At 48.3% G+C, this 25,798-nt stretch overlaps 1 protein-coding gene across 2 annotated transcripts in view; it reads right to left on the bottom strand.

Moving 5' to 3' along the window:
- dgkza (diacylglycerol kinase, zeta a) overlaps positions 1-25,798 on the bottom strand; it is a 515,809-nt gene that overhangs the window by 245,276 nt on the left and 244,735 nt on the right. For both annotated transcript variants that reach the window (XM_078220418.1, XM_078220419.1), the window contains 9 exons: positions 22,097-22,153; positions 19,039-19,107; positions 15,052-15,123; positions 11,661-11,777; positions 11,496-11,567; positions 9,826-9,921; positions 8,493-8,575; positions 7,171-7,231; positions 1,278-1,391 (listed from right to left, as the gene is read on the bottom strand). In XM_078220418.1, coding sequence (XP_078076544.1) covers positions 1,278-1,391; positions 7,171-7,231; positions 8,493-8,575; positions 9,826-9,921; positions 11,496-11,567; positions 11,661-11,777; positions 15,052-15,123; positions 19,039-19,107; positions 22,097-22,153 — 741 coding nt within the window. The remainder of the gene's footprint in view (positions 1-1,277; positions 1,392-7,170; positions 7,232-8,492; positions 8,576-9,825; positions 9,922-11,495; positions 11,568-11,660; positions 11,778-15,051; positions 15,124-19,038; positions 19,108-22,096; positions 22,154-25,798) is intronic.

Below are 25,798 nucleotides of genomic sequence, written 5' to 3'. Positions count from 1 at the left end.
CACACCATTTAGAGTGGCACAGTGGTTAGCACTGCTGCCTCACAGCGCCAGGGACCCGGGTTCAATTCCGGCCTCGGGTGACAGCGTGGAGTTTGCACATTCTCCCCGTGTCAGCCGGGTGCTCCGGTTTCCTCCCACATGCCAAAGATGTGTGGATTGGCCATGCTAAAATTGCCCCTAAGTGACAGGGGGATTAGCAGGGTAAATATATGGGGTTACGGGGCCTGGGTGGGATTGTGGTCAGTGCAGACTCGATGGGCCGAATGACCTCCTTCTGCAAGGGGATTCTATGATTGTTCTCCATCCCATCAGCCAGCAATAAAATGCACATTTGCAACACCATTAAAAAGAAGCAACCATCTTTCCTTCTTTCATCCATCCCTTCTCATTGTGTGTTAAGACTCTACTGAGACTCTCTGAAACTCCATCGATGCTGCTCTTCTCCATGAGACATGCGAACACCACCACCTGCAGGTTCCCATCTAAGTCACTCATCCTGACTTCGAAATATATCGCCGTTCGTTCACTGTCATTGGGTTAAAATCCTGGAACTCCCTCCCTAACAGCACTGTGGATGTACCTACACCATGTGGACTGTAGCAGTTCAAGAAGGCAGCTCCTTCTGAAGGGCAATTATAGTACAGAGTTATAGAATCCTGACAGTGCTGAAGGAGGCCACTTGGCCCAACGTGCCTGCACCGACAACAATCCCACCCAGGCCCTATTCCCGTAACCCCAAATATTTAGCCTGTTAGTCCCCCTGACACCAAGGGTTAATTTAACATGGCCAATCAACCTGCACATCTTTTGACTGTGGAAGGAAACAGGAACACCCGGAGGAAACCCACATAGACATGGGAAGAATGTGCAAACTCCACACAGACAGGTCGCCCGCCGAGGCTGGAATTGAACCCGGTTCCCTAGCGCTGTGAGGCAGCAGTGCTAACCACTGCATTAACCTATCATTATTGCCCTAGGGATGGACAATAATTATTGGCTTTGCCAGCAAAGCTCACATCCCATAAATGTACTTTTTAAAAATGCTCTCCACCTCAGTTATCTCACAGTGCACCAAAATGGGCCCTGGTGGACTCCTGTAATCAGTCCCAATGACAGCTCTGGATCATTTTCTGATCAACTTATTGCTTCATCTTTAGCCGGGGCTGGGTGCTACTGCAAATGGGTTCCAGAGGACAACCACTTCTAGCAGTAAAGGACCCCAGCATGTGCTGCAAAGCGGTTAAATAAAGTCATTCATTCTCCTTCAACTCACTTACCCCACCCCAGTTCAGGGTCCTTGCAAGATCATTTCCTGTTCCCAGAGGAAGTACAGCCACAGGAGGCGGGGGATTCAGCTGCAGTTGATCCAAAATGGAAAGAATCCATCCCACCTACCAAGAGAAATGCAAATTGACAGTGACAAACATTCCTCTGGCTGGTTATAGGGAGAATCTCCACCACAGTCACAGAATCACAGTAATGAAATCAGTTGCAAAATGTGCAAGTCCCAAACCCCACATCGATTTAGTCAGTCTTTGAACCGTTCATTGCTTGAAGTGTACGCCAAGTATTGACATCAGTAAAGATTTAAGAACATAATGAAGCTGATGTTCCACAAACAAGCTCCCAGAGGGAAGACTTGTTCCAGATTCGCATCTTCAACCCTACTAACACTGGACATCAGACCGTGGCTGCCAGAGTTAGTCCACAGATAGTATAGGAACAGCATTAACTTAACTATAATACAAAACAAATGCTCTGGGTGCACACGAGATTTGGCCACTAAATCTTTCATGAAGTGACCCAGTTGTTGGTAGAATTTACAATAAAGGAATTCCCTGGTTTTGTACACCCTGTTTCCGTTGCCAGCGAGAACGAAGAATTTGGCACTCAGCCAAAACTCCATTCACTGCAGCGGGACTGGAAAATCCCAGTCGCAGGCGAGGTGGGAGAATTCCAGCCAAAGTGTTTTGTAATTAGGAACATAGGAAGAGGAGTGGGCCATTCAGCCCCTCGAGCCTGTTCCACTAATCAATTTATGATCTGCATTCGGGTTAGGGTTAGTGCATCTGCAAGCCTTGGCTCAAGAACCGTTAAAGCCTTCAAGAATTCATCAATACAAAGTGTTGAACATGTGTGTGATTTGCTTCATTTATGCAAAGACTTCATTTTACGATATTTCTGCCTATGCGACTACATTTAAATACTAAGCTTAAAAAGCTCATCTTGACTACGTTTTAAAGCTAACTTGACCACACTTTAAAACTCAGAAGGCATGCTGGGTGAGGTAAAATTGACTGAATTTTTGACAGTACAATGCAAGCAAAACAGGCTTTTCATAAGCCAAAGTTTTCATAAACAAAAACTGCAAGTTGTTTCTCCAGGTTAGAGACAGCATGTGCCAAACAATTTCAATAACACAGTTAACCAATCACATATATTGTAGTTTGAACTCCACGTTTGCAGTTTGGGTCAAGTCTGTTGCTAGCTCAGTCCAGAGTCTGTTTTGAGTTCTGCCTTGAGCAGTGTAGGACTGGCAGAAAAAGCCAATATCTCTCGCTTTCTTTCCCCAGTTTTCCACTTCCTGTATTGATTTAATTTTAAGTTCAGTTTAAAAAAAGAAATTCAACTCCGTACCAGTGCCGTCTTTGTCTATTCAAAGGAATGAATGGACCCTACAGGGGGTGTCTGGCTTGAAAGTCATAAAATCCCAATGTTAAACACAAGCTGCTTATTTTGTAGCAACACGTTTTCTTTCAACTTTGTTCTTAAGATGAGCTGACCAGCATTGATTACCCATCCCTAGCTGCTCGAGAAGGTGGTGGTGAGCTGACTTCTTGAACTGCTGCAGTCCATGTGGTGTAGGTACACTCCTCGTGCTGTTAGGGAGAGAGCTCCTGGATTGTGACCAGTGACTGTACTGCAACATTGATACTTTTCCAAGTCAGCGTGGTATGAGACTTGGAGAGGAACTTGCAGGTGGAGGGATCCCCAATGTGCCTTGTACTGGTGAGCGTTTACAGGTTTCAAAGATGCCGTTGAGGAAACCTCGGTGAATTGGTGCAATGCATCTTGTGGATGGTATGTACTGCAGGCACTGTGCCCAGATGGTGGAAGGAGTGAAGGTTTAAGGCTTTTGGTGGGATATCATTTAAGTGGACAATTCTATCCTGGATGGAGCTTGAGTGGTACTGGAGCTGCACCCATCCAGGCAAGTGGAGAGTATTCCATCACACTCCTGAGTTGTGCCTTGTAAATGGTGGATAGACTTTGGGGAGTCTGGAGGCGAGTTACTCATCACAGGATTCCCAGCCTATTGCTGTAGTCCCCAGTATTTATATGGCTATTCAGTTAAGATTCTGGTCAACGGTAACTCCCAGGATGTTGATTGTGGGGGATTAAGCAATGGTAATGCCATTGAGTATCAAGGGGCGATAGTTAGATTCTCTCGTGTTAGAGATGGTCTTTGTTTGGCACTTGTGTAGCTATGGGACTTGCTATTTATCAGTCCAAGCCTGGATATTGTCCAAGTCTTGCTGCATTTGGACATCTACTGCTTCAGTACCTGAATCGTGAATGGTTCTGAGCATTGTGAAATCATCAGCGAACATCCCCACTTCTTACCTTATGATGGAAGGAAGGTTATTGATGTTTTTTTAAATTCATTTGTGGGACATGGACTTCGCTGGCTGGCCAGCATTTATTGCCCATCCCTAGTTGCCCTTGGAGGGTAGTTGAGAGTCAACCACATTGCTGTGGCTCTGGAGTCACATGCAGGCCGGACCAGATAAGGAAGGCAGATTTCCTTCCTTGAAGGACATTAGTGACCCAGGTGGGTTTTTCCAACAATTGACAAGGGTTTCATGGTCATCAATAGATTCGTAATTCCAGATTTTTTGTTGTTGAATTCAAATTCCACCATCTGTCGTGGCGGGATTCAAACCCAGGTCCCCAGAACATTAGCTGACTTTCTGGATTAATGGTTTAATGATAATGCCACTAGGCCATTATCTCCCCATGTAGCAATTGAAGATGGTTGGGCCTAGGACGCCATCCTGATGGACTTCTGCAGTGATGTCCTGGAGCTGAGATGATTGATGTCCAACCATCACAACCATTTTCCTTTGTGCCAAATATGACTCCAACCAGCAGAGCGTTTTCCCCTCGATTCCCATTGACCCCAGTTTTGCAAGGGCTCCTTGCTGCCACACTCTGTCAAATACTGCCTTGACGTCAAGAGCAATCACTTTCACCTCACCTCTGGTGTTCTTTTGTCCAAGGCCGTAAAGAGGTCAGGAGTTGAGGGACCCTGGTGGAGCCCAAACTGGGTGTCACTGAGCAGGTTATTGCTGAGCAGGTGAGGTTTGATAGCTCTGTTGATGACCCCTTCCAAGACTTCACTGATGATTGAGAGCAGACTGATAGGGTGATAATTGGTCAAATTGGATTTGACCTTTTAGTGTACAGGGTATTCCTGGGCAACTTTCCACATTATCATGTAGATACTAGTGTTGTAAATGCATTGGAACAGTTTGGCCAGGGCATGGCTAGCTCTGGGGCACAAGTCAACAGTAGCAGGGATAGAACGCTATCAAGGTCAATTGCCGTTGCTATATCTAGTTCACACAGCCACATCTTGGTATCACATGGAGTGAAACAGATTGGATGAAGACTGTTATCTGTGACGCCCAGGATATCAGAAAATGAGATGGGTCACCAACCCAGCACTAGTGGCTGAAGATGGGCGCAAGTATTTCAGGCTTGCCTTTTGGGTGCTGCTCTTCCCAAAGATGAAGTTAGGAATTTTCATGGAGCCCACTCCTCCAATTGGTTGTTTCACTGTCCACCACCATTCACGAATGGACATGGCAGGACTGCAGAGCTTAGATCTGATCCAGTTAGTGTGGGGTGGCCTAACTTTGTCTATTACTTGCTGCTTGAGGTGCTTGGCACACACATGGTCCTGTGTAGTATCTTCACCAGGCTGACACCTCATTTGTAGGTATGCCTGGTGCTGCTCCTGGCATGCTCTCCTGCACTCTCCGCTGAACCAGGGTAGCTCCCCTGGCTTGATGGTGATGGTAGAATGGAGGCTCTGCCGGGCCATGAGGTTATAGATTGAGGTTGTGTTCGGTTCTGCTGATGGCCCACAGTGCCTCATGGATGCCCAGTGTTGAGTTGCTAGATCTGTTTGAAATCTCCCATTTAGCACGGTGGTAATGAGGATATCCTCAATGTGAAGATGCAATTGTCTCCACAAGGGCTGTGCAATGGTCACTCCGACTAATACTGTTGTGGACAGATACATCCACTACAGGTAAGATTGATGAGAGTACCGTTATTGTGTTTTTCCCTCTTGTTTCTCTCGCCAGTTGCCGCAGACCCAGTCTATGTCCTTTCGGACTCAGTTAGCTCGTTCGACTGTGATTGGGAAGACAACCACAATTCTTTCACTCATGTTCATCAGAATAGACAGTACGACAGGAATGTCCCTCAGCACTGCACACTGGTCAAATCCTTCATCCTGCTCACACTCTCTTCAATTGGACTGGAGGCTGACACGCTGGGTGGGATCTTATGGCCTCACTCGGATGAGATTGTAAAATTCCGCCCGAGGCCAATGGAGATTTCCGTTCTGGGAACCTCGCCCACCCCGGAAGGTTTTCGGCCGCTGTCTTTATATGTGATGGAAGCTGGGAAGCTTTAAATAAAGATGGGGAATTGACAATCTCTTAAAAGGAGCAAGGAGTTGCTGCAGTCTCTTTAACTGGGATGTGAGGGGAATGGTAATTCACAAGGAGCAAAGTAAGGCTTGGCACAAAAATAATCTGGAATCGGCCCTGCATCTTTAAACAGCCTGACACTGCCCTCTAGTGGGCACTGCTCTTCATAGCTTGACACTTTTCCAATCTAGGACACGGCTTTGCCAGCTTTCAAATCGCTCAGCTACATATATATAGATTGAATAAAAGAGCTGACCGCCCATACCTCTACCCAGGTGTATCAGATGTTACATATTTTCTATATAGCATGTTATGCAATGTATATTTGCAGATGGGATGGGTTTGATCTCTCTAGAACAACAGATTCTAATTGTTCAGTGAACACTGTGGTCGGTACGTTCTTGGGGAATAGAATTGCCACTGCAGATAAGAAGCAGCCTGCGTAAGTTTGCTTTGATGTCAGAAATGAAGCAGTGGGATGTCTGGACGTGGTGGATAATGGGATGATAGCAGCCTGATGTCTGCACCACATAAAATCTGTACCACTGTCCCAGTGCACCACATTAAAAACAATACCACTGTCCCAGTGCACCACATTAAAAACAATACCACTGTCCCAGTGCACCACATTAAATCTGTACACCTGTCCCAGTGCATCACATAAAATCTGTACACCTGTCCCAGTGCACCACATTAAAACTGTACCACTGTCCCAGTGCACCACATTAAAACTGTACCACTGTCCCAGTGCATTACATTAAAAACAATACCACTGTCCCAGTGCATCACATTAAAACTGTACCACTGTCCCAGTGCTAGAAATGGCGAAGGAGAAAGGAGGAAGGCGCGGGCAAGAAAATTATAAAGTCACGGGAGAGTTAGGGAAGGGCATAGAAGTTCGGTAAAGAGATGGGATTTTAGGGATGTGGATTGGGAGGTGGATACTCAAGTGGTTTGGGGAGGATTTTCCAGAGAATGGGCTTCAGGCAGCAAAAGGCACATCATCGAATGTGGGAGAATAGGGGAAAGGGGAAAGCTCACACCAGGATATGGTTGGAAGGACAGAAAGTTTGGGTCTGTGCTGGAGAGTGCAGGCCAACAATATCAGAGAGTGGGTGATGGAGCAGACATGTGGTCAGCATCTCTGCTCGGGGTTTGATCGAGCACCAAGACCGTGAATAGATGGGTCTGTCCTGAGTTAGCAGATTGTGAAAGGGGCAGTGGCCATGGAACAGTGGGTATTGTAGATGAGGGTCTTCCTAATGTTCAACTGGAGGAAACAAGCTCATAATGGCAGCAAGGTGGTCACACTATCACAGCAGCTGTTGACCTCCACATCAAGTGGGACCTTTGTTTTGAAGTGAATCCCAACAAACAATTGTCATCTTTCATTTACAGAGCAGACTACACAGTGGCCAAAAGCAAGGGCGATATATTGAACACTCACAGTGCCGTCACCTCCACAGGCCAGGATTCGTAAGTTCTGAACCTTTCGATACAGCTCTAACCTGCACAGAAAACAGGAACTTTAAAATAAACAAACACACACACACAGAGAACACACACACACACACACAGAACACACACACACACACAGAGAACACAGAGAACACACACACACACAGAGAACACACACACACACACAGAGAACACACACACACACACACACAGAGAACACACACACACAGAGAACACAGAGAACACACACACACACACAGAGAACACACACACACACACACAGAGAACACACACACACACACACAGAGAACGCACACACACACACACACACACAGAGAACACACACACACACAGAGAACACACACACACACAGAGAACACACACACACACACAGAGAACACACACACACAGAGAACACACACACACACAGAGAACACACACACACACACAGAGAACACACACACACACACACACAGAGAACACACACACACAGAGAACACACACACACACAGAGAACATACACACACACACAGAGAACACACACACACACACACACACAGAGAACACACACACACACAGAGAACACACACACACACACACAGAGAACACACACACACACACAGAGAACACACACACACACAGAGAACACACACACACACACAGAACACACACACACACACAGAGAACACACACACACACAGAGAACGAACACACACACACACACACACAGAGAACACACACACACACACACACACACACACACACAGAGAACACACACACACAGAGAACACACATACACAGAGAACACACACACATACACAGAGAACACACAAAACACACATCAGTCTCAAAGAGAGAAGTGATCACATGCTCATGTTCCCGGTTTAAAAACAGCAAAGGAAACAGAGGGACAATTTATTCCAGACCAGCAGTGCAAACCTCTGGGAATCATCATTCGGACAGAATTGGTGGGAATTTACAGCCTCGCTTGACCCGAGACCGGAAAATCCCACCCGAGGTCAATGGAGCTTCCCACTGTCTGCCCCTCGCCCGCTCCGATTCCTGTGGCGGGCAGGCAGTAGAATTCCAGCATATATCTCTGTCATTTGGAAGTTTACAATTCCCAAATACCTACTACGCAGGTATTCAGAGTGGGACTTCCTCTGGGTCCCAAAATGCAACATTGCTGAACATGTCAAAGTTCACTGCCAATTTCATTGGAGGATCTTTTTCCACACACCCCTCCCCCTCCCCCCACAAAATATCCACAGCTCCATCAGACCCGAACATTTGTCCTCATCCAATACTTACGCCTCCTTCGGTCCCCCTTGACACATGTCGAAGACTTGTCTTGGGTTCAGATACCACATGAATGACTGGATAATCTTTGCTCCCTGTAAATGGAATAGTGACACAGTGAAGGCTATGTGATTCTAACCTGATGAGGTATTATTAAACACACATTATACAGAGTGGGCTGGATACAGAAGGCACGGTGGCACGGTGGTTAGCACTGCCGCCTCACAACGCCAGGAACTTGGGTTCGATTCCCAGCTTGGGTCACTCTCTGTGCGGAGTCTGCACGTTCTCCCCATGTCTGCGTGGGTTTCCTCCGGGTGCTCCAGTTCCCTCCCACACTCCAAAAGACGTGCTGGATAGGTGCACTGGTCACACTAAATTCTCCATCAGTGTACCCTAACAGGCGCCAGAGTGTAGCGACTAGGGGATTTTCCACAGTAACTTCATTGTAATGTTAATATAAGCCTACTTGTGACACTAATAAATAAACTTTTATAAAAAAAACATCCTTCTCTCATACAGAGAGAACGTGAGGCTCACTAATCAATATATAACTAACCACTCAATGACCAGCTGTGCACAGCCTATCCAGCATCTACCTGACTTGTCAGATTAAGGCTTCACGGCACGGTGGCACAGTGGTTAGGGCAGCATGGTACCATAGTGGTTAGCACTGCTGCCTCACAGCCCCAGGTTCGATTCCTGGCTTGGATCACTGTCTGTGCAGAGTCTGCATGTTCTCCCTGAGTCTGCGTGGGTTTCCTCTGGGTGCTCCGGTTTCCTCGCACACTCTAAACATGCTAAATTGCCCCTTGGTGTCCCGGGATGCGTAGGTTAGAGGGATTAGCAGGGTAAATATGTGGGATTATGGGGATAGAGCCTAGATGGGATTGTTGTCTGTGCAGACTCGATGGGCCGAATGGCCTCCTTCTGCACTGTAGGGATTCTATGAATCATACAAAATAAAACTGGGAATAAATCAGCAGCTGGAAGCGAGCTACATGCAGAGTTAGTGCAGATCCTCTGATTTTGCCCATTTCTTTCCCGTTTCTTTTCTCTCTCCTAAATCAGTGCTTTGTGTCAAGGATCTAGCTCTGATTCCAACTCGTCACACCTTGCCCAGCGACCAGTCTGTGTCTGGATCTAACTCTTGGTGAAGCACCCCCACCCTGTACACAAATCCTATTATCGTATGAGACAGAGACACAGAAAGCAAGCAGTGGTCCTGGTGCAGACTCCAGTGGGCATCGCCAAAAGCTTTTGCGGCATGGTTTTGTCCACAGGCTGCCCACTCATTTCTTCCTGCCCTGTGAGAGAGGGGGACCGCGCACACGCGCACACACACCTGATTTCCTCCACTTTTGGGATTGACGAACACCAGTAACGGTTTCATCAGCGAACATGGAATGGGCTTTATGATGAACGGTCGCCATCTTCCTTCCTGTGTGAGAAGGGAAAAAGTCAGTCCAGAACACCAACTGCTCCAGGCAGAGCGGCGAATATCAAAGCAGTGAGCCACACTCCGAGGATGAGCTGCTTTGCAGATGATTTTGAACAATCACCGACAACGTGTGGCTTGCAGCTTCCCCTGCGGCAGCTGCACTTGCCCAGGAGGGGAGGTCACAACCTGGAAAACTGACCAACTGCTTCCAATTAACCACCAGAATCTCTCATTGCACTGCACAGGGAAACAAGCAGTGAATAGGAACAAACTGGGGTGACTGAAGACATGATTCAAAAGGTAGAAAATGCTGGAAAATCTCAGCGGGTCGGACTGTATCTGTGCAGATAGAACAGCGCCAACGTTTCGAGTTTGGATGATTCTTCTTCAGAGCTGAGGTTGGATTTTGCTTGGCCAGTCCTCATCACTGGCCCATGGCACAGAACACGGATAACTGGCACTGTGTCTTAGCCTTCACCATACAGACTGCAGTGGCTCAAAAAGGCACGTCACCCACCACTGCCTCAAGGGCACTCAGCGACGGGCAATCAATGCTGGCCTTGTGAGCAATGGCTATTTCCTGAAGACAAGCTAAAAACAAAAAGAAAATCACCATCTTTCATCCCCCATTCATTCCTATTCTTCCCAATACAAATCTAAATGTTCCTGGAATGCTGCTGAATCCATATTCCAGCAGTAATAAACCTCAACAATGGCTGGGATTTTCCAGTTCTGCCCATGGCCAATAAATGACCACAGTCATTGACTTTAGGAAGCATCGTGGAGGGCATGCCCCGGTCTACATCAATGGGGACGAAGTAGAAATGATCGAGAGAGTCTGGTTTTAGGTGTCCAGATCATTAACAACCCTGTCCTGGTCCCCCCATGCTGACACTATAGTTAAGAAAGCCCACCAACGTCTCTACTTTCTTAGAAGACTAAGGAAATTTGGTATGTCCGCTACAACCCTCACCAACTTCTACAGATGCACCATAGAAAGCATTCTTTCTGGTTGTATCACAGCTTGGTAGGGCTCTTGCTCTGCCCAAGACCGCAGGAAACTACAACAGGTCGTGAACGAAGCCCAGTCCATCACACAAACCAGCCTCCCAGCCATTGACTCTGTTTACACTTCCCGGAAAAGCAGCCAGCATAATTAAGGACCCCACACACCCCGGACATTCTCTCTTCCACCTTCTTCCATCGGGAAAAAGATACAAAAGTCTGGGATCATGCAACAACCGACTCAAGAACAGCTTCTTCCCTGCTGCCATGAGACTTTTGAATGGACTTACCTTGCATTGAGTTGATCTTTCTCTACACCCTAGCTATGACTAACACTACATTCTGCACTCTCTCGTTTCCTTCTCTATGAACGGTATGCTTTGTCTGTATAGCATGCAAGAAACAATACTTTTCACGGTATGTTAATACCTGTGACAATAATAAATCAAATCAAATCAAACGAACCAGTAAAAGGTCTGTTGACTTCAAGCAGGAATGATCCATCCTGTAGCAGGCGGGACTGGAAAATCCCACTCGACAATTTAAAATAAAGTGACAGGGTTGTTTACCTCTGCTCCTTTTTTACTGGATTTCCTTTTGAACGAGGTCCGCTTTTTCTTTTTGCTTGACTTCAGTGAGTTCTTGGAGGAAAGGAAAGGTGGGAGTTACTAATGAGCAGAGGGTGAGCTTGGAAGAGTATCCGGCACAGGGACCATTCAGGAAGTGTTCCTCACCTGAGCCCGTCTCACCCGGATGATCCAGGTTGGGGGAATAATAACAGCAGCGTGAGCACCGAGCGTACACGGCTCCTCAATCTGTTGCAGCATAAAGCAGGTCACCTTGTTGTGATACTGAGGAAAGGGTGAAGGAAACAGCATGAGGAAAAGATTAAGCATTGCAGTTATCCACCCTCTATCTCCCACCCCTCAAATATAATTACACAGTCGGTTCAGGTGCTTGTTGCAAGCATCAAGACACCAGAATAGACTAAGAGGCAAGGATGCAATGTGGGCATGGCAACGAGTGGGTGTGCGTGTGGGTGTGTGTGTGGGTGTGTGTGTGGGGCAGCGAGTGGGTGCGTGTGGGGCAGCGGGTGGGTGTGCGTGTGGGGCAGCGAGTGGGTGCGTGTGGGGCAGCGAGTGGGTGTGCGTGTGGGGCAGCGGGTGGGTGTGCGTGTGGGGCAGTGAGTGGGTGTGCGTGTGGGGCAGCGAGTGGGTGCGTGTGGGGCAGTGAGTGGGTGTGTGTGGGGCAGCGAGTGGGTGCGTGTGGGGCAGTGAGTGGGTGCGTGTGGGGCAGCGAGTGGGTGCGTGTGGGGCAGCGAGTGGGTGTGTGTGGGGCAGTGAGTGGGTGTGCGTGTGGGGCAGCGAGTGGGTGTGCGTGTGGGGCAGCGAGTGGGTGTGCGTGTGGGGCAGCGAGTGGGTGCGTGTGGGGCAGCGAGTGGGTGTGCGTGTGGGGCAGCGAGTGGGTGCGTGTGGGGCAGCGGGTGGGTGTGCGTGTGGGGCAGCGGGTGGGTGTGCGTGTGGGGCAGCGGGTGGGTGTGCGTGTGGGGCAGCGGGTGGGTGTGCGTGTGGGGCAGCGAGTGGGTGTGCGTGTGGGGCAGCGAGTGGGTGTGTGTGTGGGGCAGCGAGTGGGTGCGTGTGGGGCAGCGAGTGGGTGTGCGTGTGGGGCAGCGGGTGGGTGTGCGTGTGGGGCAGCGGGTGGGTGTGCGTGTGGGGCAGCGAGTGGGTGTGCGTGTGGGGCAGCGAGTGGGTGCGTGTGGGGCAGTGAGTGGGTGTGTGTGTGGGGCAGTGAGTGGGTGTGCGTGTGGGGCAGTGAGTGGGTGTGCGTGTGGGGCAGTGAGTGGGTGTGCGTGTGGGGCAGTGAGTGGGTGTGCGTGTGGGGCAGTGAGTGGGTGTGCGTGTGGGGCAGTGAGTGGGTGTGCGTGTGGGGCAGTGAGTGGATGAGCGTGTGGGGCAGTGAGTGGGTGTGCGTGTGGGGCAGTGAGTGGGTGTGTGTGTGGGGCAGTGAGTGGGTGTGCGTGTGGGGCAGTGAGTGGATGAGCGTGTAGGGCAGTGAGTGGGTGTGTGTGTGGGGCAGTGAGTGGGTGTGCGTGTGGGGCAGTGAGTGGGTGTGCGTGTGGGGCAGTGAGTGGATGAGCGTGTAGGGCAGTGAGTGGGTGTGTGTGTGGGGCAGGGAGTGGGTGTGCGTGTGGGGCAGTGAGTGGGTGTGTGTGTGGGGCAGTGAGTGGGTGTGCGTGTGGGGCAGTGAGTGGGTGTGTGTGTGGGGCAGGGAGTGGGTGTGCGTGTGGGGCAGTGAGTGGGTGTGTGTGTGGGGCAGGGAGTGAGTGTGCGTGTGGGGCAGTGAGTGGGTGTGTGTGTGGGGCAGGGAGTGAGTGTATGTGGGGCAGTGAGTGGGTGTGTGTGTGGGGCAGTGAGTGGGTGTGCGTGTGGGGCAGTGAGTGGGTGTGTGTGTGGGGCAGTGAGTGGGTGTGCGTGTGGGGCAGTGAGTGGGTGTGTGTGTGGGGCAGGGAGTGAGTGTATGTGGGGCAGTGAGTGGGTGTGTGTGTGGGGCAGTGAGTGGGTGTGCGTGTGGGGCAGTGAGTGGATGTGCGTGTGGGGCAGTGAGTGGGTGTGCGTGTGGGGCAGTGAGTGGGTGTGCGTGTGGGGCAGTGAGTGGATGTGCGTGTGGGGCAGTGAGTGGGTGTGCGTGTGGGGCAGTGAGTGGGTGTGCGTGTGGGGCAGTGAGTGGGTGTGCGTGTGGGGCAGTGAGTGGGTGTGTGTGGGGCAGTGAGTGGGTGTGTGTGTGGGGCAGTGAGTGGGTGTGCGTGTGGGGCAGTGAGTGGGTGTGCGTGTGGGGCAGTGAGTGGGTGTGCGTGTGGGGCAGTGAGTGGGTGTGCGTGTGGGGCAGTGAGTGGGTGTGTGTGGGGCAGTGAGTGGGTGTGCGTGTGGGGCAGTGAGTGGGTGTGCGTGTGGGGCAGTGAGTGGGTGTGTGTGTGGGGCAGTGAGTGGGTGTGTGTGGGGCAGTGAGTGGGTGTGTGTGTGGGGCAGTGAGTGGGTGTGCGTGTGGGGCAGTGAGTGGGTGTGCGTGTGGGGCAGTGAGTGGGTGTGCGTGTGGGGCAGTGAGTGGGTGTGCGTGTGGGGCAGTGAGTGGGTGTGCGTGTGGGGCAGGGAGTGAGTGGGTGTGTGTGTGGGGCAGTGAGTGGGTGTGTGTGTGGGGCAGTGAGTGGGTGTGCGTGTGGGGCAGTGAGTGGGTGCGTGTGGGGCAGTGAGTGGGTGTGTGTGGGGCAGTGAGTGGGTGTGTGTGGGGCAGTGAGTGGGTGTGTGTGGGGCAGTGAGTGGGTGTGTGTGGGGCAGTGAGTGGGTGTGTGTGGGGCAGTGAGTGGTGTGTGTGTGGGGCAGTGAGTGGTGTGCGTGTGGGGCAGTGAGTGGGTGTGTGTGTGGGGCAGTGAGTGGGTGCATGTGGGGCAGTGAGTGGGTGCGTGTGGGGCAGTGAGTGGGTGTGTGTGGGGCAGTGAGTGGGTGTGTGTGGGGCAGTGAGTGGTGTGCGTGTGGGCAGTGAGTGGGTGTGTATGGGGCAGTGAGTGGGTGCGTGTGGGGCAGTGAGTGGGTGTGCGTGTGGGGCAGTGAGTGGGTGTGTGTGGGGCAGTGAATGGGTGTGTGTGGGGCAGTGAGTGGGTGTGTGTGTGGGGCAGTGAGTGGGTGTGTGTGTGGGGCAGTGAGTGGGTGTGTGTGGGGCAGTGAGTGGGTGTGTGTGTGGGGCAGTGAGTGGGTGTGTGTGGGGCAGTGAGTGGGTGTGTGTGTGGGGCAGTGAGTGGGGGGGCAGTGAGTGAGTGTATGGGGGGCAGTGAGTGGGTGTGTGTGGGGCAGTGAGTGGGTGTGTGTGGGGCAGTGAGTGGGTGAGCACCTTGAGACAGTAAGTGAGCCAGACACGCACACATTGAACTCCCCCACCCTACCCCACACCCTGCTCTAGAACAGCTCCCAATTTTGACAAACATTTGTGAGCTGAAACATTAGCTGAATGTCCTTCTCTGCAGTCACTGCCTGATCTGCTCAGTGTTCCCAGCAGTTTTTCAGTCTTGTATTTCTGAGCAGAATCAGACTTGCTTCCAGATAAAATTGATTCCCTTCGAAACAGAAAACTTACTGCTTGCTTGCACCAGGAACAGCTGATCGCGACAATCTCCTTACTGTGAAACGTAAACTTCTGCTGGAAACCCTGTGTGGGGTGGGGGCAGGGGGAGGAGGAACGGGAAAGAAGATATAACAGTAAGGAAGTGAGTCAGGAGGCAACCAAAGTCAGCTCCAACAGGCCATTAGTACAAGAGGCTGTCACTGAGAAACCAACCACTCCCACCATCGACACAGTGACCTCCAGACAAGAACCCAACTTACCAGATCCACTTTCAGCAAACCAGCACCCAAAATATTCAAACCTCTTCCACTAGGGAGGAATGGACTACTTTCTTACACGATGTGGGGTGGGAAAGTGAAAGGAGTTTATCTCTCAGACTAACATCCCCAGCTAACTTTGTGAAATGTCACCGTAACTGCATTCAGTTTCTTCTCCCCAAATAAATTCTCGTCATTCACTGGACAATGGGTTATTATTTTTTGGTCTTGGGATGTGGGCATCGCTGACTGGGTCAGCATTTATTGCCCATCCCCGAGGGCATCTCAGAGTCAATCACATTGCTGTGGGTCCAGAGTCACATGTCGGCACGACCGGGAAAGGACGGCAAATTTCCTCCCCTAAAGGCCAATAACGAATCAAATGGGCTTTTTACCGCAATCGACAATCGTTTCATGGTCATCATCAGACTTTCAATTCCAGATTTTTTATTGATTTCAAATTTCACCTTCTGCCAAGGTGGGATTCGAACCAGGGTCCCCAGAGCATTACCCACTGCGTCCCTGGATTCCTAGTCCAGTGACAATAGCACTACACTACTGCCTTCCCTGTAATTAATGAGGCTAGACATTTCAGAGGCCCCTATGGATTATAATAAATAGAGATGCAGGCTATGCAAAGATCCTAACAGGTTAATCAGTAGACTGTTTATCGGCTTTGGGGAGATTAAACGCGGACAGGATGACCACTTCACAGAACACCCTCACTCTGCCCGCAAACATGATCCCGAACCTTCCTGCTCTGCCATTTTAACTCAGCACCTTGCTCTCACACCCACGTGTTCATCCCTGGCCTGCTGCAATGCTGCAATGAAGCCCAACACAAGCTCGTAAAGCAGCATCTCATCTTCCCATCGGCACATTATAGCCCTTAGGATTCAACATTGAGCTCAACAACTTTAAACTGTGACCTTTCCCCTCCAGTTTTAAAGACCTTTTAAAAAAAATATTCCATACGTTTATTGTGTCAATGCAATAATCCTCCCCCCCACCCCCAAACCCCCCACCTCCCCCACTACCCTTTCCCACACCAGGCCATCTATCTTGTGTTCTTAAGCTTGCTCTATCTTGTTGCAATCTCTTACAGTTACAGCTTAATATCCAACACATTTCTCCCTCTCCCAAGTTCTGAAGAAGAGTCAAGCAGACTCGAAACATTAACTCTGTTTCCCTCCTTACTGATACTGCCAGAGCTGCAGAGTTTTCCCCCATTCCCTATTGTTGTTTCAGATCCCAGCATCCGCAGTATTTTGCTGATTTGATTGTTCGTGGACTTCGGTGGTTTGTATATGTAGATGAATTGGGCACTTTGGAAGTCTCACCAGAAGCTTTAGGAAGCACTAAAGTGCTAAGAGCTCATGTCCACAGTAATCATCTTCCTGGACATGTCCCCTGACTGTGCACCAACATTAGTGCCCCCCACCTCCTCCTCCCATTGAAAACATGCCCCCTCCCCCTCCACCGCCCGCCCCAACCTCCCCTGCAGATTGTGTTCTGCAGCTTCCTCAACATCCTACTTTCAAAGACCACCAGCAATCTTGTGGGCGGCACAAGTGATTAGTACTGTTGCCTTACAGCACTAGGGACCCGGGTTCGATTCCCGGCTTGGCTCACTGTCTGTGTGGAGTCTGCACATTCTCCCTGTGTCTGCATGGGTTTCCTCCAGGTGCTCCGGTTTCCTCCCACAGTCCAAAGATGTGCAGGTTAGGTGGATTGGCCATGCTAAATTACCCCTTAGTGTCACGGGAATTAGCTAGGGTAAATGCATGAGGTTATGGCCTGGGATTGTAGTTGGTGCAGACTCGATGGGCCAAATGGCTCCTTCTGCACTGTAGGATTCTATGATCTCAGCCCCATTACTTCTGGCTGCTCTGAACAGTGATGCAATCCAGCTGCATGAACCCAACAGTAAATGAGCAACCAATTCACAATTAACCACACTGGTGATGGGAATTCCTGTACCAAGCTCAATGATCATTAAGATTTAATACATATATTGCTAACCTGAAGATTCATGCTCCCCCAAATATGAACATTAATACTGACAAGACAGGTCCCCAGTTCACACACCGATTGCTACATTAGCTGATGTTGATATTCATTACTGCAATGGACTCAAAGGAAGTGCTATTTTAATTAAGTGTTATAGAACAGTACAGCACAGTACAGGCCCTTCGGCCCTCAATGTTGTGCCGAGCTTTGTCCGAAACCAAGATCAAGCTATCCCACTCCCTACCATTCTGGTGTGCTCCATGTGCTTATCCAATAACCGCTTGAAAGTTCCTAAAGTGTCCGACTCCAATATCACAGCAGGCAGTCCATTCCACACCCCCAACCACTCTCTTGAGTAAAGAACCTACCTCGGACATCCCTCCTATATCTCTCACCACGAACCTTATAGTTATGCCCCCTAGTAACAGCTACATCCACCCGAGGAAATAGTCTCTGAACGTCCACTCTGTCTATCCCCCTCATCATCTTAAAAATCTCTATTAAGTCGCCTCTCATCCTCCTCCGCTCTAAAGAGAAAAGCCCTAGCTCCCACAACCTTTCCTCATAAGACCTACACTTCAAACCAAGCAGCATCCTGATAAATCTCCTTTGCACTCTTTCCAATGCTTCCACGTCCTTCTTATAGTGAGGTGACCAGAACTGCACACAATATTCCAAATGTGGTCTCACCAAGGTCCTGTACAGTTGCTGCATAACCCCACGGCTCTTAAACTCAAACCCCCTGTTAATAAACACTAACACACTATAGGCCTTCTTCAAGGCTCTATCCACTTGAGTGGCAACCTTCAGAGATCTGTGGATATGAACCCCAAGATCTCTCTGCTCCTCCACATTCCTCAGAACCCTGCCGTTGACCCCCCTGTAATCCGCATTTAAATTAGTCCTACCAAAATGAATCACCTCGCACTTATCAGGGTTAAACTCCATCTGCCATTTTTCAGCCCAGCTCTGCAACCTATTAATGTCTCTTTGCTGCCTACAACAGCCCTCCACCTCATCCACTACTCCACCAATCTTGGTGTCATCAGCAAATTTACTGACCCACCCTTCAGCCCCCTCCTCCAAGTCATTGATAAAAATCACAAATAGCAGAGGACCCAGTACTGATCCCTGTGGTACACTGCTGGTACCTGGTCTCCAGTCTGAAAATTTTCCATCCATCACCACCACCCTCTGTCTTCTATGAGATAGCCAGTTACTTACCCAATCGGCCAAATTTCCCTCTATCCCACACCTCCTTACTTTCTTCATGAGCCGACCATGGGGAACCTTATCAAACGCCTTACTAAAATCCACGTATACGACATCAACTGCTCTACCTTCATCTACACACTGAGTTACCTCCTCAAAGCATTCAATCAAATTTGTGAGGCAAGACTTACCCTTCACGAATCCGTGTTGACTATCCCAGATTAAGCTGCATCTTTCCAAATGGTCATAAATCCTATCCCTCAGGACCTTTTCCATTAACTTACTGACCACCGAAGTAAGACTAACTGTTATTTTAGGTTCTTCCCAAGATTTTGATGAAAGTTCTTCAAAACTGTGCACAGCCTGGGTGTTTGCCGTTTAGATTTAGTTATCCAAATAATCTGCTCTAAAATATTACTTTTAGTCTCAGAGGTAAACTTTATTCTTAAGGAATTACTCTTCTCTGCAGCATGTTAATGCTGGAATGTCTTACACGTAAACGTACACACATTGCGCATACCTTGCCGCACTGTTTGCACTTCCCCTCTTGGCGCCTCCGATGAACCCAATGGTGCCGTACAAACGTCGGCTGAAAAAGCAAAAGGAATAATAATTTGTTCAGTTTGAAACTGGAAACCCATTCACATAGAATCATAGAATCCCTACAGTACAGAAGGAGGCCATTTGGCCCATCGAATCTGCACTGAAAACAATCTCACCCAGACCCTATTCCCATAACCTCACCTATTTACCCTGCAAATCCCCCTAACGCTAAGGGTCAATTTATCATGGCCAATACACCTAACCCGCACATCTTTGGAATGCGGGAGAAACCGGGGCACCCGGAAGAAACCCACACAGACACGGGGAGAACATGCAAACTCCACACAGACAGTCACCCGAGGCTGGAATTGAACCCGGGTCCCTGGCGCTGTGAGACAGCAGTGCTAATCGCTGTGCCACCATCCCATGTCATGTGATAATTTCTCACATTCTTTCTTTCCCTCCCCAGTCTCTATTGGCCACCGGCTCTTGTGCTACCAAGTGAAGGAATCCTTTCTGTGAGAGTGGGAACTGATTCACTTTTTGTTCCTGTGTGGTTACCATCTCTCCCTTCCCAAACTAGTCTGGCATTTTTCAGTGGCATAAAGATGCTCACACTGCACCTATCTGTAAATCAAACTTGTATCCTGTGCTGAGCAAAACTCAAAACAAATTGTTCAGATGATATTTGCCACTGGGGGGTGGGGGCGGTGCCATGTGAACCTCAGCGTTAGCACTTTCACAATTTTGGAGGAACCAAGTATTACTCATCGAATTGACTTGCTATCATTAATTCTTTGTTCTCATTTGATCAATAGTCTGATAGCCAGAGATTGCTCAAACCTGAAGATGTGGCGGTATGGTGGCACAGTGGTTAGCACTGCTGCCTCACAATGCCAGGGATCTGGGTTCGATTCCCGGCTTGGGTCACTGTCAGTGTGGAGTCTGCGCATTCTCCCCGTGTCTGTGTGGATTTCCTCCGGGTGCTCCAGTTTCCTCCCACAATCCATAAGACATGCTGGTTAGGTGCATTGGCCATGCTAAATTCTCCCTCAGTGTTACCCGAACAGGTGCCGGAGTGTGGGGACTAGGGGATTTTCACAGCAACTTCATTGCACTGTGAATGTAAGCCTACATGTGACTAATAAATAAACTTTGTGTGAGAACGTGAGAAAAAGCTTTCTCACACAGTGAGTCGGCCAGGTCTGGAATGCACTGTCTGGAAGGGTGGCGGAGACAGATTCAATCATGACATTCAAAGAGGGCGTTAAGTGATTATCTGAATTGAAGCAATGTGCAGGGAGTACGGGGAAAAGGCAGGAGAATGGCACTAAGCCATTAAGGGAATGGCACTAAGATCATTAAGATTTAATACATATATTGCTAACCTGAAAATTCATTAAGCCATTCATAGGGCAATGATGCTCATTTGATGAGTTGGTACAGACATGATGGGCCAAAATGGCCTCCTTCTGCACAGTAATAATTCTGTAATATGACCAGTCATGCTTATGCTAGTCCTTCTAAGCTCATTTCACGCCATTCCATTGCATGTTGTGCAATAGGGGACAGCACAAGGCCCAGAGACGGACTTGTTATTCTAATATTAGAAGTGGTTTTGTAGGTACAGGGGAGAGATTAACCATCTGGAAGTCTCAGGCATGACTCTGTACTTTTTGATTCAGTTGCAGTACAAGGCACAAAGTGGGACATGCATGGGAATACCATCAGCTCCAACCAGCAACCTTCCAGGTAACACACCATCCAGGCATGGCCTTTTCTTCATCGGCACGGGCTCAAACTCCTGGCAGCCTCTACCGAACAGCACTGCGGGTGCACCGACACCACGCGGACCAAGCGGTTCCGGAAGGTGACCCATCCACACCTTCTCAAGAGCAACAATGGACAACTAATAAATGCTGGTCTTGTTATGATTCCCATATTCCAAGAATGAATGAAGTAAAGCTATGCACAGGCGGCACTTATAGGTTGGTGAACACTAGACAGTTGCAGAATAAGTGGGTGCACATTTAAGATGGATTTAAGGAAGAATTTCCTCTCGCAAAGAGTAGTGGTGAATCTTTGGAATTTTTTTACCTGTGGAGGTCAAGTCCTTGAACAGTTTCTAGGCTGCGATCGATAGGTTAGGGCAGCATGGTGGCACAGTGGTTGGCACTGCTGCCTCACAGTGCCAGAGGCCCGGGTTCAATTCTGACCTCGGGTGACTGTCTGTGTGGAGTTTGCACATTCTCCCCCTGCCTGCGTGGGTTTCCTCCGGGTGCTCCGATTTCCTCCCACAGTCCAAAGATGCGTGGGTCAGGTGGATTGGCCATGCTGAATTGCTCCTTAGTGTCAGGGGGACTAACTAGGATAAATGCATGGGGTTGTGGGGCCCAGGTGGGATTGTGATCAGTGCAGACTCGATGGGCCAAATGGACTCCTTCTGCACTGTAGGATTCTATGATTAAGGGTTACGGAGGGAAGGCAGGAAAGTGGTCTTAGCGGGTGTTAGATCATGATTTTATTAAACAGTGGAACAGGCTCGAAGGGCTGAATGGCCTATGCCTGTTCCTATTTCTCATGGTCTTATATCCTTAAGCAGAGCTCAATCCTCCCCAAATGTATTAAAGGATGAACTAGGAGGATGCATTTGGTGATAATAAACCAAAACTTCTGCGCAGCTTCAACCAGCAAAACCAATTTTCCCATTGGGGTTAATATAAAAGAAATGAAAATAGGTTTTATAAGTTGCTTTGCAATTTTCTTCAAGTGTATTTCTTTTGAATAAAGATGCGATAAGGCACTGTCCAAAATCCAATTCAGTTCTTAAATTCAATAGATATAATCATAAGGACAGTCAGAAATATGGGAAAGGAGCCTTGAAAGATGTTCCAATGACAGTGTCTGGATCTCGGCTGTATGTAGACACTGCGGTCAGGTCCTTCCTTAATTCCAGCAGGGTTTAGCTTCATATTAAACATCAACAAAAGTGATAACTCTGTTTTATTATCACTGCTGCTCAGGCATCCACTTACCTCCCGAATATTGCGTGACCCAGACTCCCGGAACGTTGGTTTACATCGAAAGTTTATCTGTGGATTTAACAAAAAAGGACTTAAAATAAAATTGGTCTAATCTTTCGCAGGGACGTACAGCCAGGAAAACAAATGCTCTGCCATCCATTTTTGCAAAGGATTTTTAAAAAATATGAATGTGGATCTATTTTTGTATGAGCGATGAATTTAAAAACAGTCGTGGGAAAATGGATGTGATCCTTGCTCTGGGCTGGGCTTTTTGAAACGGAAGTTGCAGCTAACTAACCAGAACGATAGAGAAGGACAGATGAATATCATATTCGATTTTTCAAAGGCTTTGCGATTGCTAAAATTATACATCAGTACATCGTCAGTACTGGGGAAGTTGCTGGAGTCCATGATCAAGGATTTCATAGCTCAGCACTTGAAAAGCAGTGACATAATCAGGCAAAGTCAGCATGGATTTACAAAAGGGAAATCAAGCTTGACGAATCTATTGGAATTCTTTGAGGATGTAACTAGTAGAGTTGACCGAGGAGAACCAGTGGATGTGATTTATTTAGACGTTCAGAAGGCTTTTGACAAGGTCTCACATAACAGACTACTATGTAAAGGTAAAGTGCATGGGATTGTGGGTAATGTTTTGAGATGGATAAAAAGCTGGTTAGCAGATAGGAAGCAAAGAGTTGGCATTAATGAATCTTTTCCTGATTGGCAGTCAGTGACTAGTGGGGTTCCGCAGGGATCTGCGTTAGGACCCCAAATGTTCACATTATATATTAATGATTTAGAAGAGGGAACTAAATGTATTACCTATAAAGTTGCAGATGGTACAAAGTTGGGTAGAGAGTGAGCTGCAAGGAAGATGCAGAAATGCTTCAGCGTGGTTTGGAAAGGCTGAGTGTGCGGGTATCTGTATGGCAGGTGCAGAATAATGTGGATAAATATGAGGTTATCCACTTTGGTAGCAATAATAGGAAGACAGATTATTATTTGAATGGGTGTAAATTGAGAGAGGTGGATACTCAGCGAGACTTTGGTGTCCTCGTGCATCAGTCGCTGAAAGTAAGCACGCAGGTACAGCAGGCACTAAAGGCGGCAAATGGTATGTTGGCCTTCATAGTGAGAGGGTTTGAGTATAGGAATAGGGATGTTTTACTGCAATTGTATAGGGTGTTGGTGAGGCCACATCTGGAGTATTGTCTGTGCAGTTTGGTTATCCTTATCTGAGGAAGGATGTCCTTGCTATAGAGGGAGTACAGCGAAGGTTTATCAGACTGATTCCTGGGATGGCAGGTCTGTCATATGAGGAGAGACCAAATTGGTTAAGATTAGAAGAGTGAGAGGAGATCTCATAGAAACTTATAAAATTCTAATAGGTTTAGACAGGGTAGATTCAGAAAGAATGTTCCCAATGGTGGGGGAGTCCAGAACTTGGGGTCATAGTTTGAGGGTAAGGGTAAACCTTTTAGAACTGAGGTGAGGAAAATTTCTTCACCCAGAGGGTGGTGAATGTGTGGAATTCACTACTACAGAATGTAGTTGAGGCCAAATTGTTGTGTGATTTCAAGAAGAAATTAGATATAGCTCTTGGGGCTAAAGGGATCAAGGGATATGTGGGGGGATGAGAATATTGAATTTGATCGCAATCAATGGTGCAGCAGGCCTGAAGGGCCAAATGGCCTCCTCCTGTTTCTAGTTTCTATGTATTTGGAGGCAAAATTTTAAAAATACAGTACTCACCTCAGTACACATTTAGATAGACCAGGCTCCATCTATTGGCAGATGCTGACAAGCACAGGCATGAGCTGAAGTCCTGACTACTTGTATCAACTTCTGCCAGTAGATGGAACACAGGATTTCAGTGTGAGCTCAAAAGCCAAGCCAGAAGCCCAAAGCTGACGAAGAACAGACTCCCAAGGACCAGCATAAGAGAAGGTCGGGAGTAGGCAATGGCAGGAACAGGAGAACGAGCGATTGGGGTCGAGGGTCGAAGCAGCATGGGGAAGATCATGTGAACAGATAGGCCACAGAATAGGAAGACTGTGACAAACGATGTCAAAATAAAACCAAAACAGTTAAACGGATATCCTGACACTGCTTTATGAACAATGTTAATGTGAAACAATGAGTGAGTTAATGTTAAGAGAGGACTTACTGTACTGCTCTGTCAGCTACTCCATAAAGTTAGCCTGGGCATCTGGACATCACTGTGGGTAAATTAGTGAGGTAATCGCAGTGTCACCTTATTCCCAGGTACCAATAATAATCCTCCCTGTATTTAAAGCAACACGAACTACCCATGAAGTTGGGAGAACGGTTTTTGCGGAGACTGTTGAAGTGGTGAGATTATTTACTTTGCATTATTGTCCTGGCTGCAGAATTCATCAACCAGAAAGCAAAAGCACAGAGACCAAAATACTCAACTAATGAGGAAGAAGAAAATCACTCATGCACCAGAAAGTTTAATTTAATATAAAACCACCAGAGGTTTTAGAAATGCATTGTGATTTCCAGGTGAAGTCTTGCATTTGTGTTATTAAAACAAAAATACAATTGGGAAATCTGAAGCTTGTGACCCAAAATTTTGTATCAAATCTGCCTAATATCGAGATAGAATCATAGAATACCTACAGGGCAGAAGGAGGCCATTTGGCCCATCATGCCTGCACTGACAATAATCCCACCCAGGCCCTATCCCCATAACCCCACATATTTACCCTACTAATCCCCCTAACATCCCTCTAACACTAAGGAGCAATTTAGCATGGTCAATCAAAGAAAGAACAAAGTACAAAGAAAATTACGGCACAGGAACAGGCCTTCGGCCCTCCAAGCCTGCACCGACCATGCTGCCCGACTGAACTAAAACCCTCTATCCTTCCGGGGATCATATCCCTCTATTCCCATCCTATTCATGTATTTGTCAAGACACCACTTAAAAGTGATTATCGTGTCTGCTTCCACTACCTCCCCCAGCAGCGAGTTCCAGGGCACCTGTGTAAAAACCTTCCCTTGTACATCTCCTTTAAACCCTGCCCCTCGCACCTTAAACATATGCCCCTAGTAATTAACTCTTCCACCCTGGGAAAAAGCTTCTGTCTATCCACTCTGTCCATGCCCCTCATAATCTTGTAGACTTCTATCAGGCTGCCACTCAACCTCCATCGTTCCAGTGAGAACAAACCAAGTTTCTCCAACCTTTCCTCAATCAACCTAACCTGCACATTTTTGGACTGTGTGAGGAAACCAGAGCACCCAGAGGAAACACACGCAGACATGGGGGGAATGTGCAAACTCTACACAGAGACAACAGGAGTGAAACGATCTGGAGGAGGGGACTGAGTGTAGGGTAACAAAGTTTGCAGACGACACAAAGATAAGTGGAAAAGTGAATCGTGTGGAGGGCGTAGAAGGTCTGCAGAGAGATTTGGACAGGCTGAGTGAGTGGGCGAGGATCTGACAGATGGAGTATAACATTAACAAATGCGAGGTTATTCACTTTGGAAGAAATAATAGCAAATTGGATTTTCTAAATGGAAAGAAATTACAACATGCTGCTGTGCAGAGGGACCTAGGGGTTCTTGTGCATGAGACGCAAAAACCCAGTCTGCAGGTGCAACAGGTGATCAAGAAGGCAAATGGGATGTTGGCCTATATCGCAAAGGGGATAGAATATAAAAGCAGAGATGTCTTGCTGCA

The sequence above is a fragment of the Mustelus asterias genome, chromosome 9, assembly GCF_964213995.1.
Source record: "Mustelus asterias chromosome 9, sMusAst1.hap1.1, whole genome shotgun sequence".
Lineage (NCBI taxonomy): Eukaryota > Metazoa > Chordata > Chondrichthyes > Carcharhiniformes > Triakidae > Mustelus > Mustelus asterias.
This window is presented reverse-complemented; position numbering and strand designations above follow the sequence as displayed.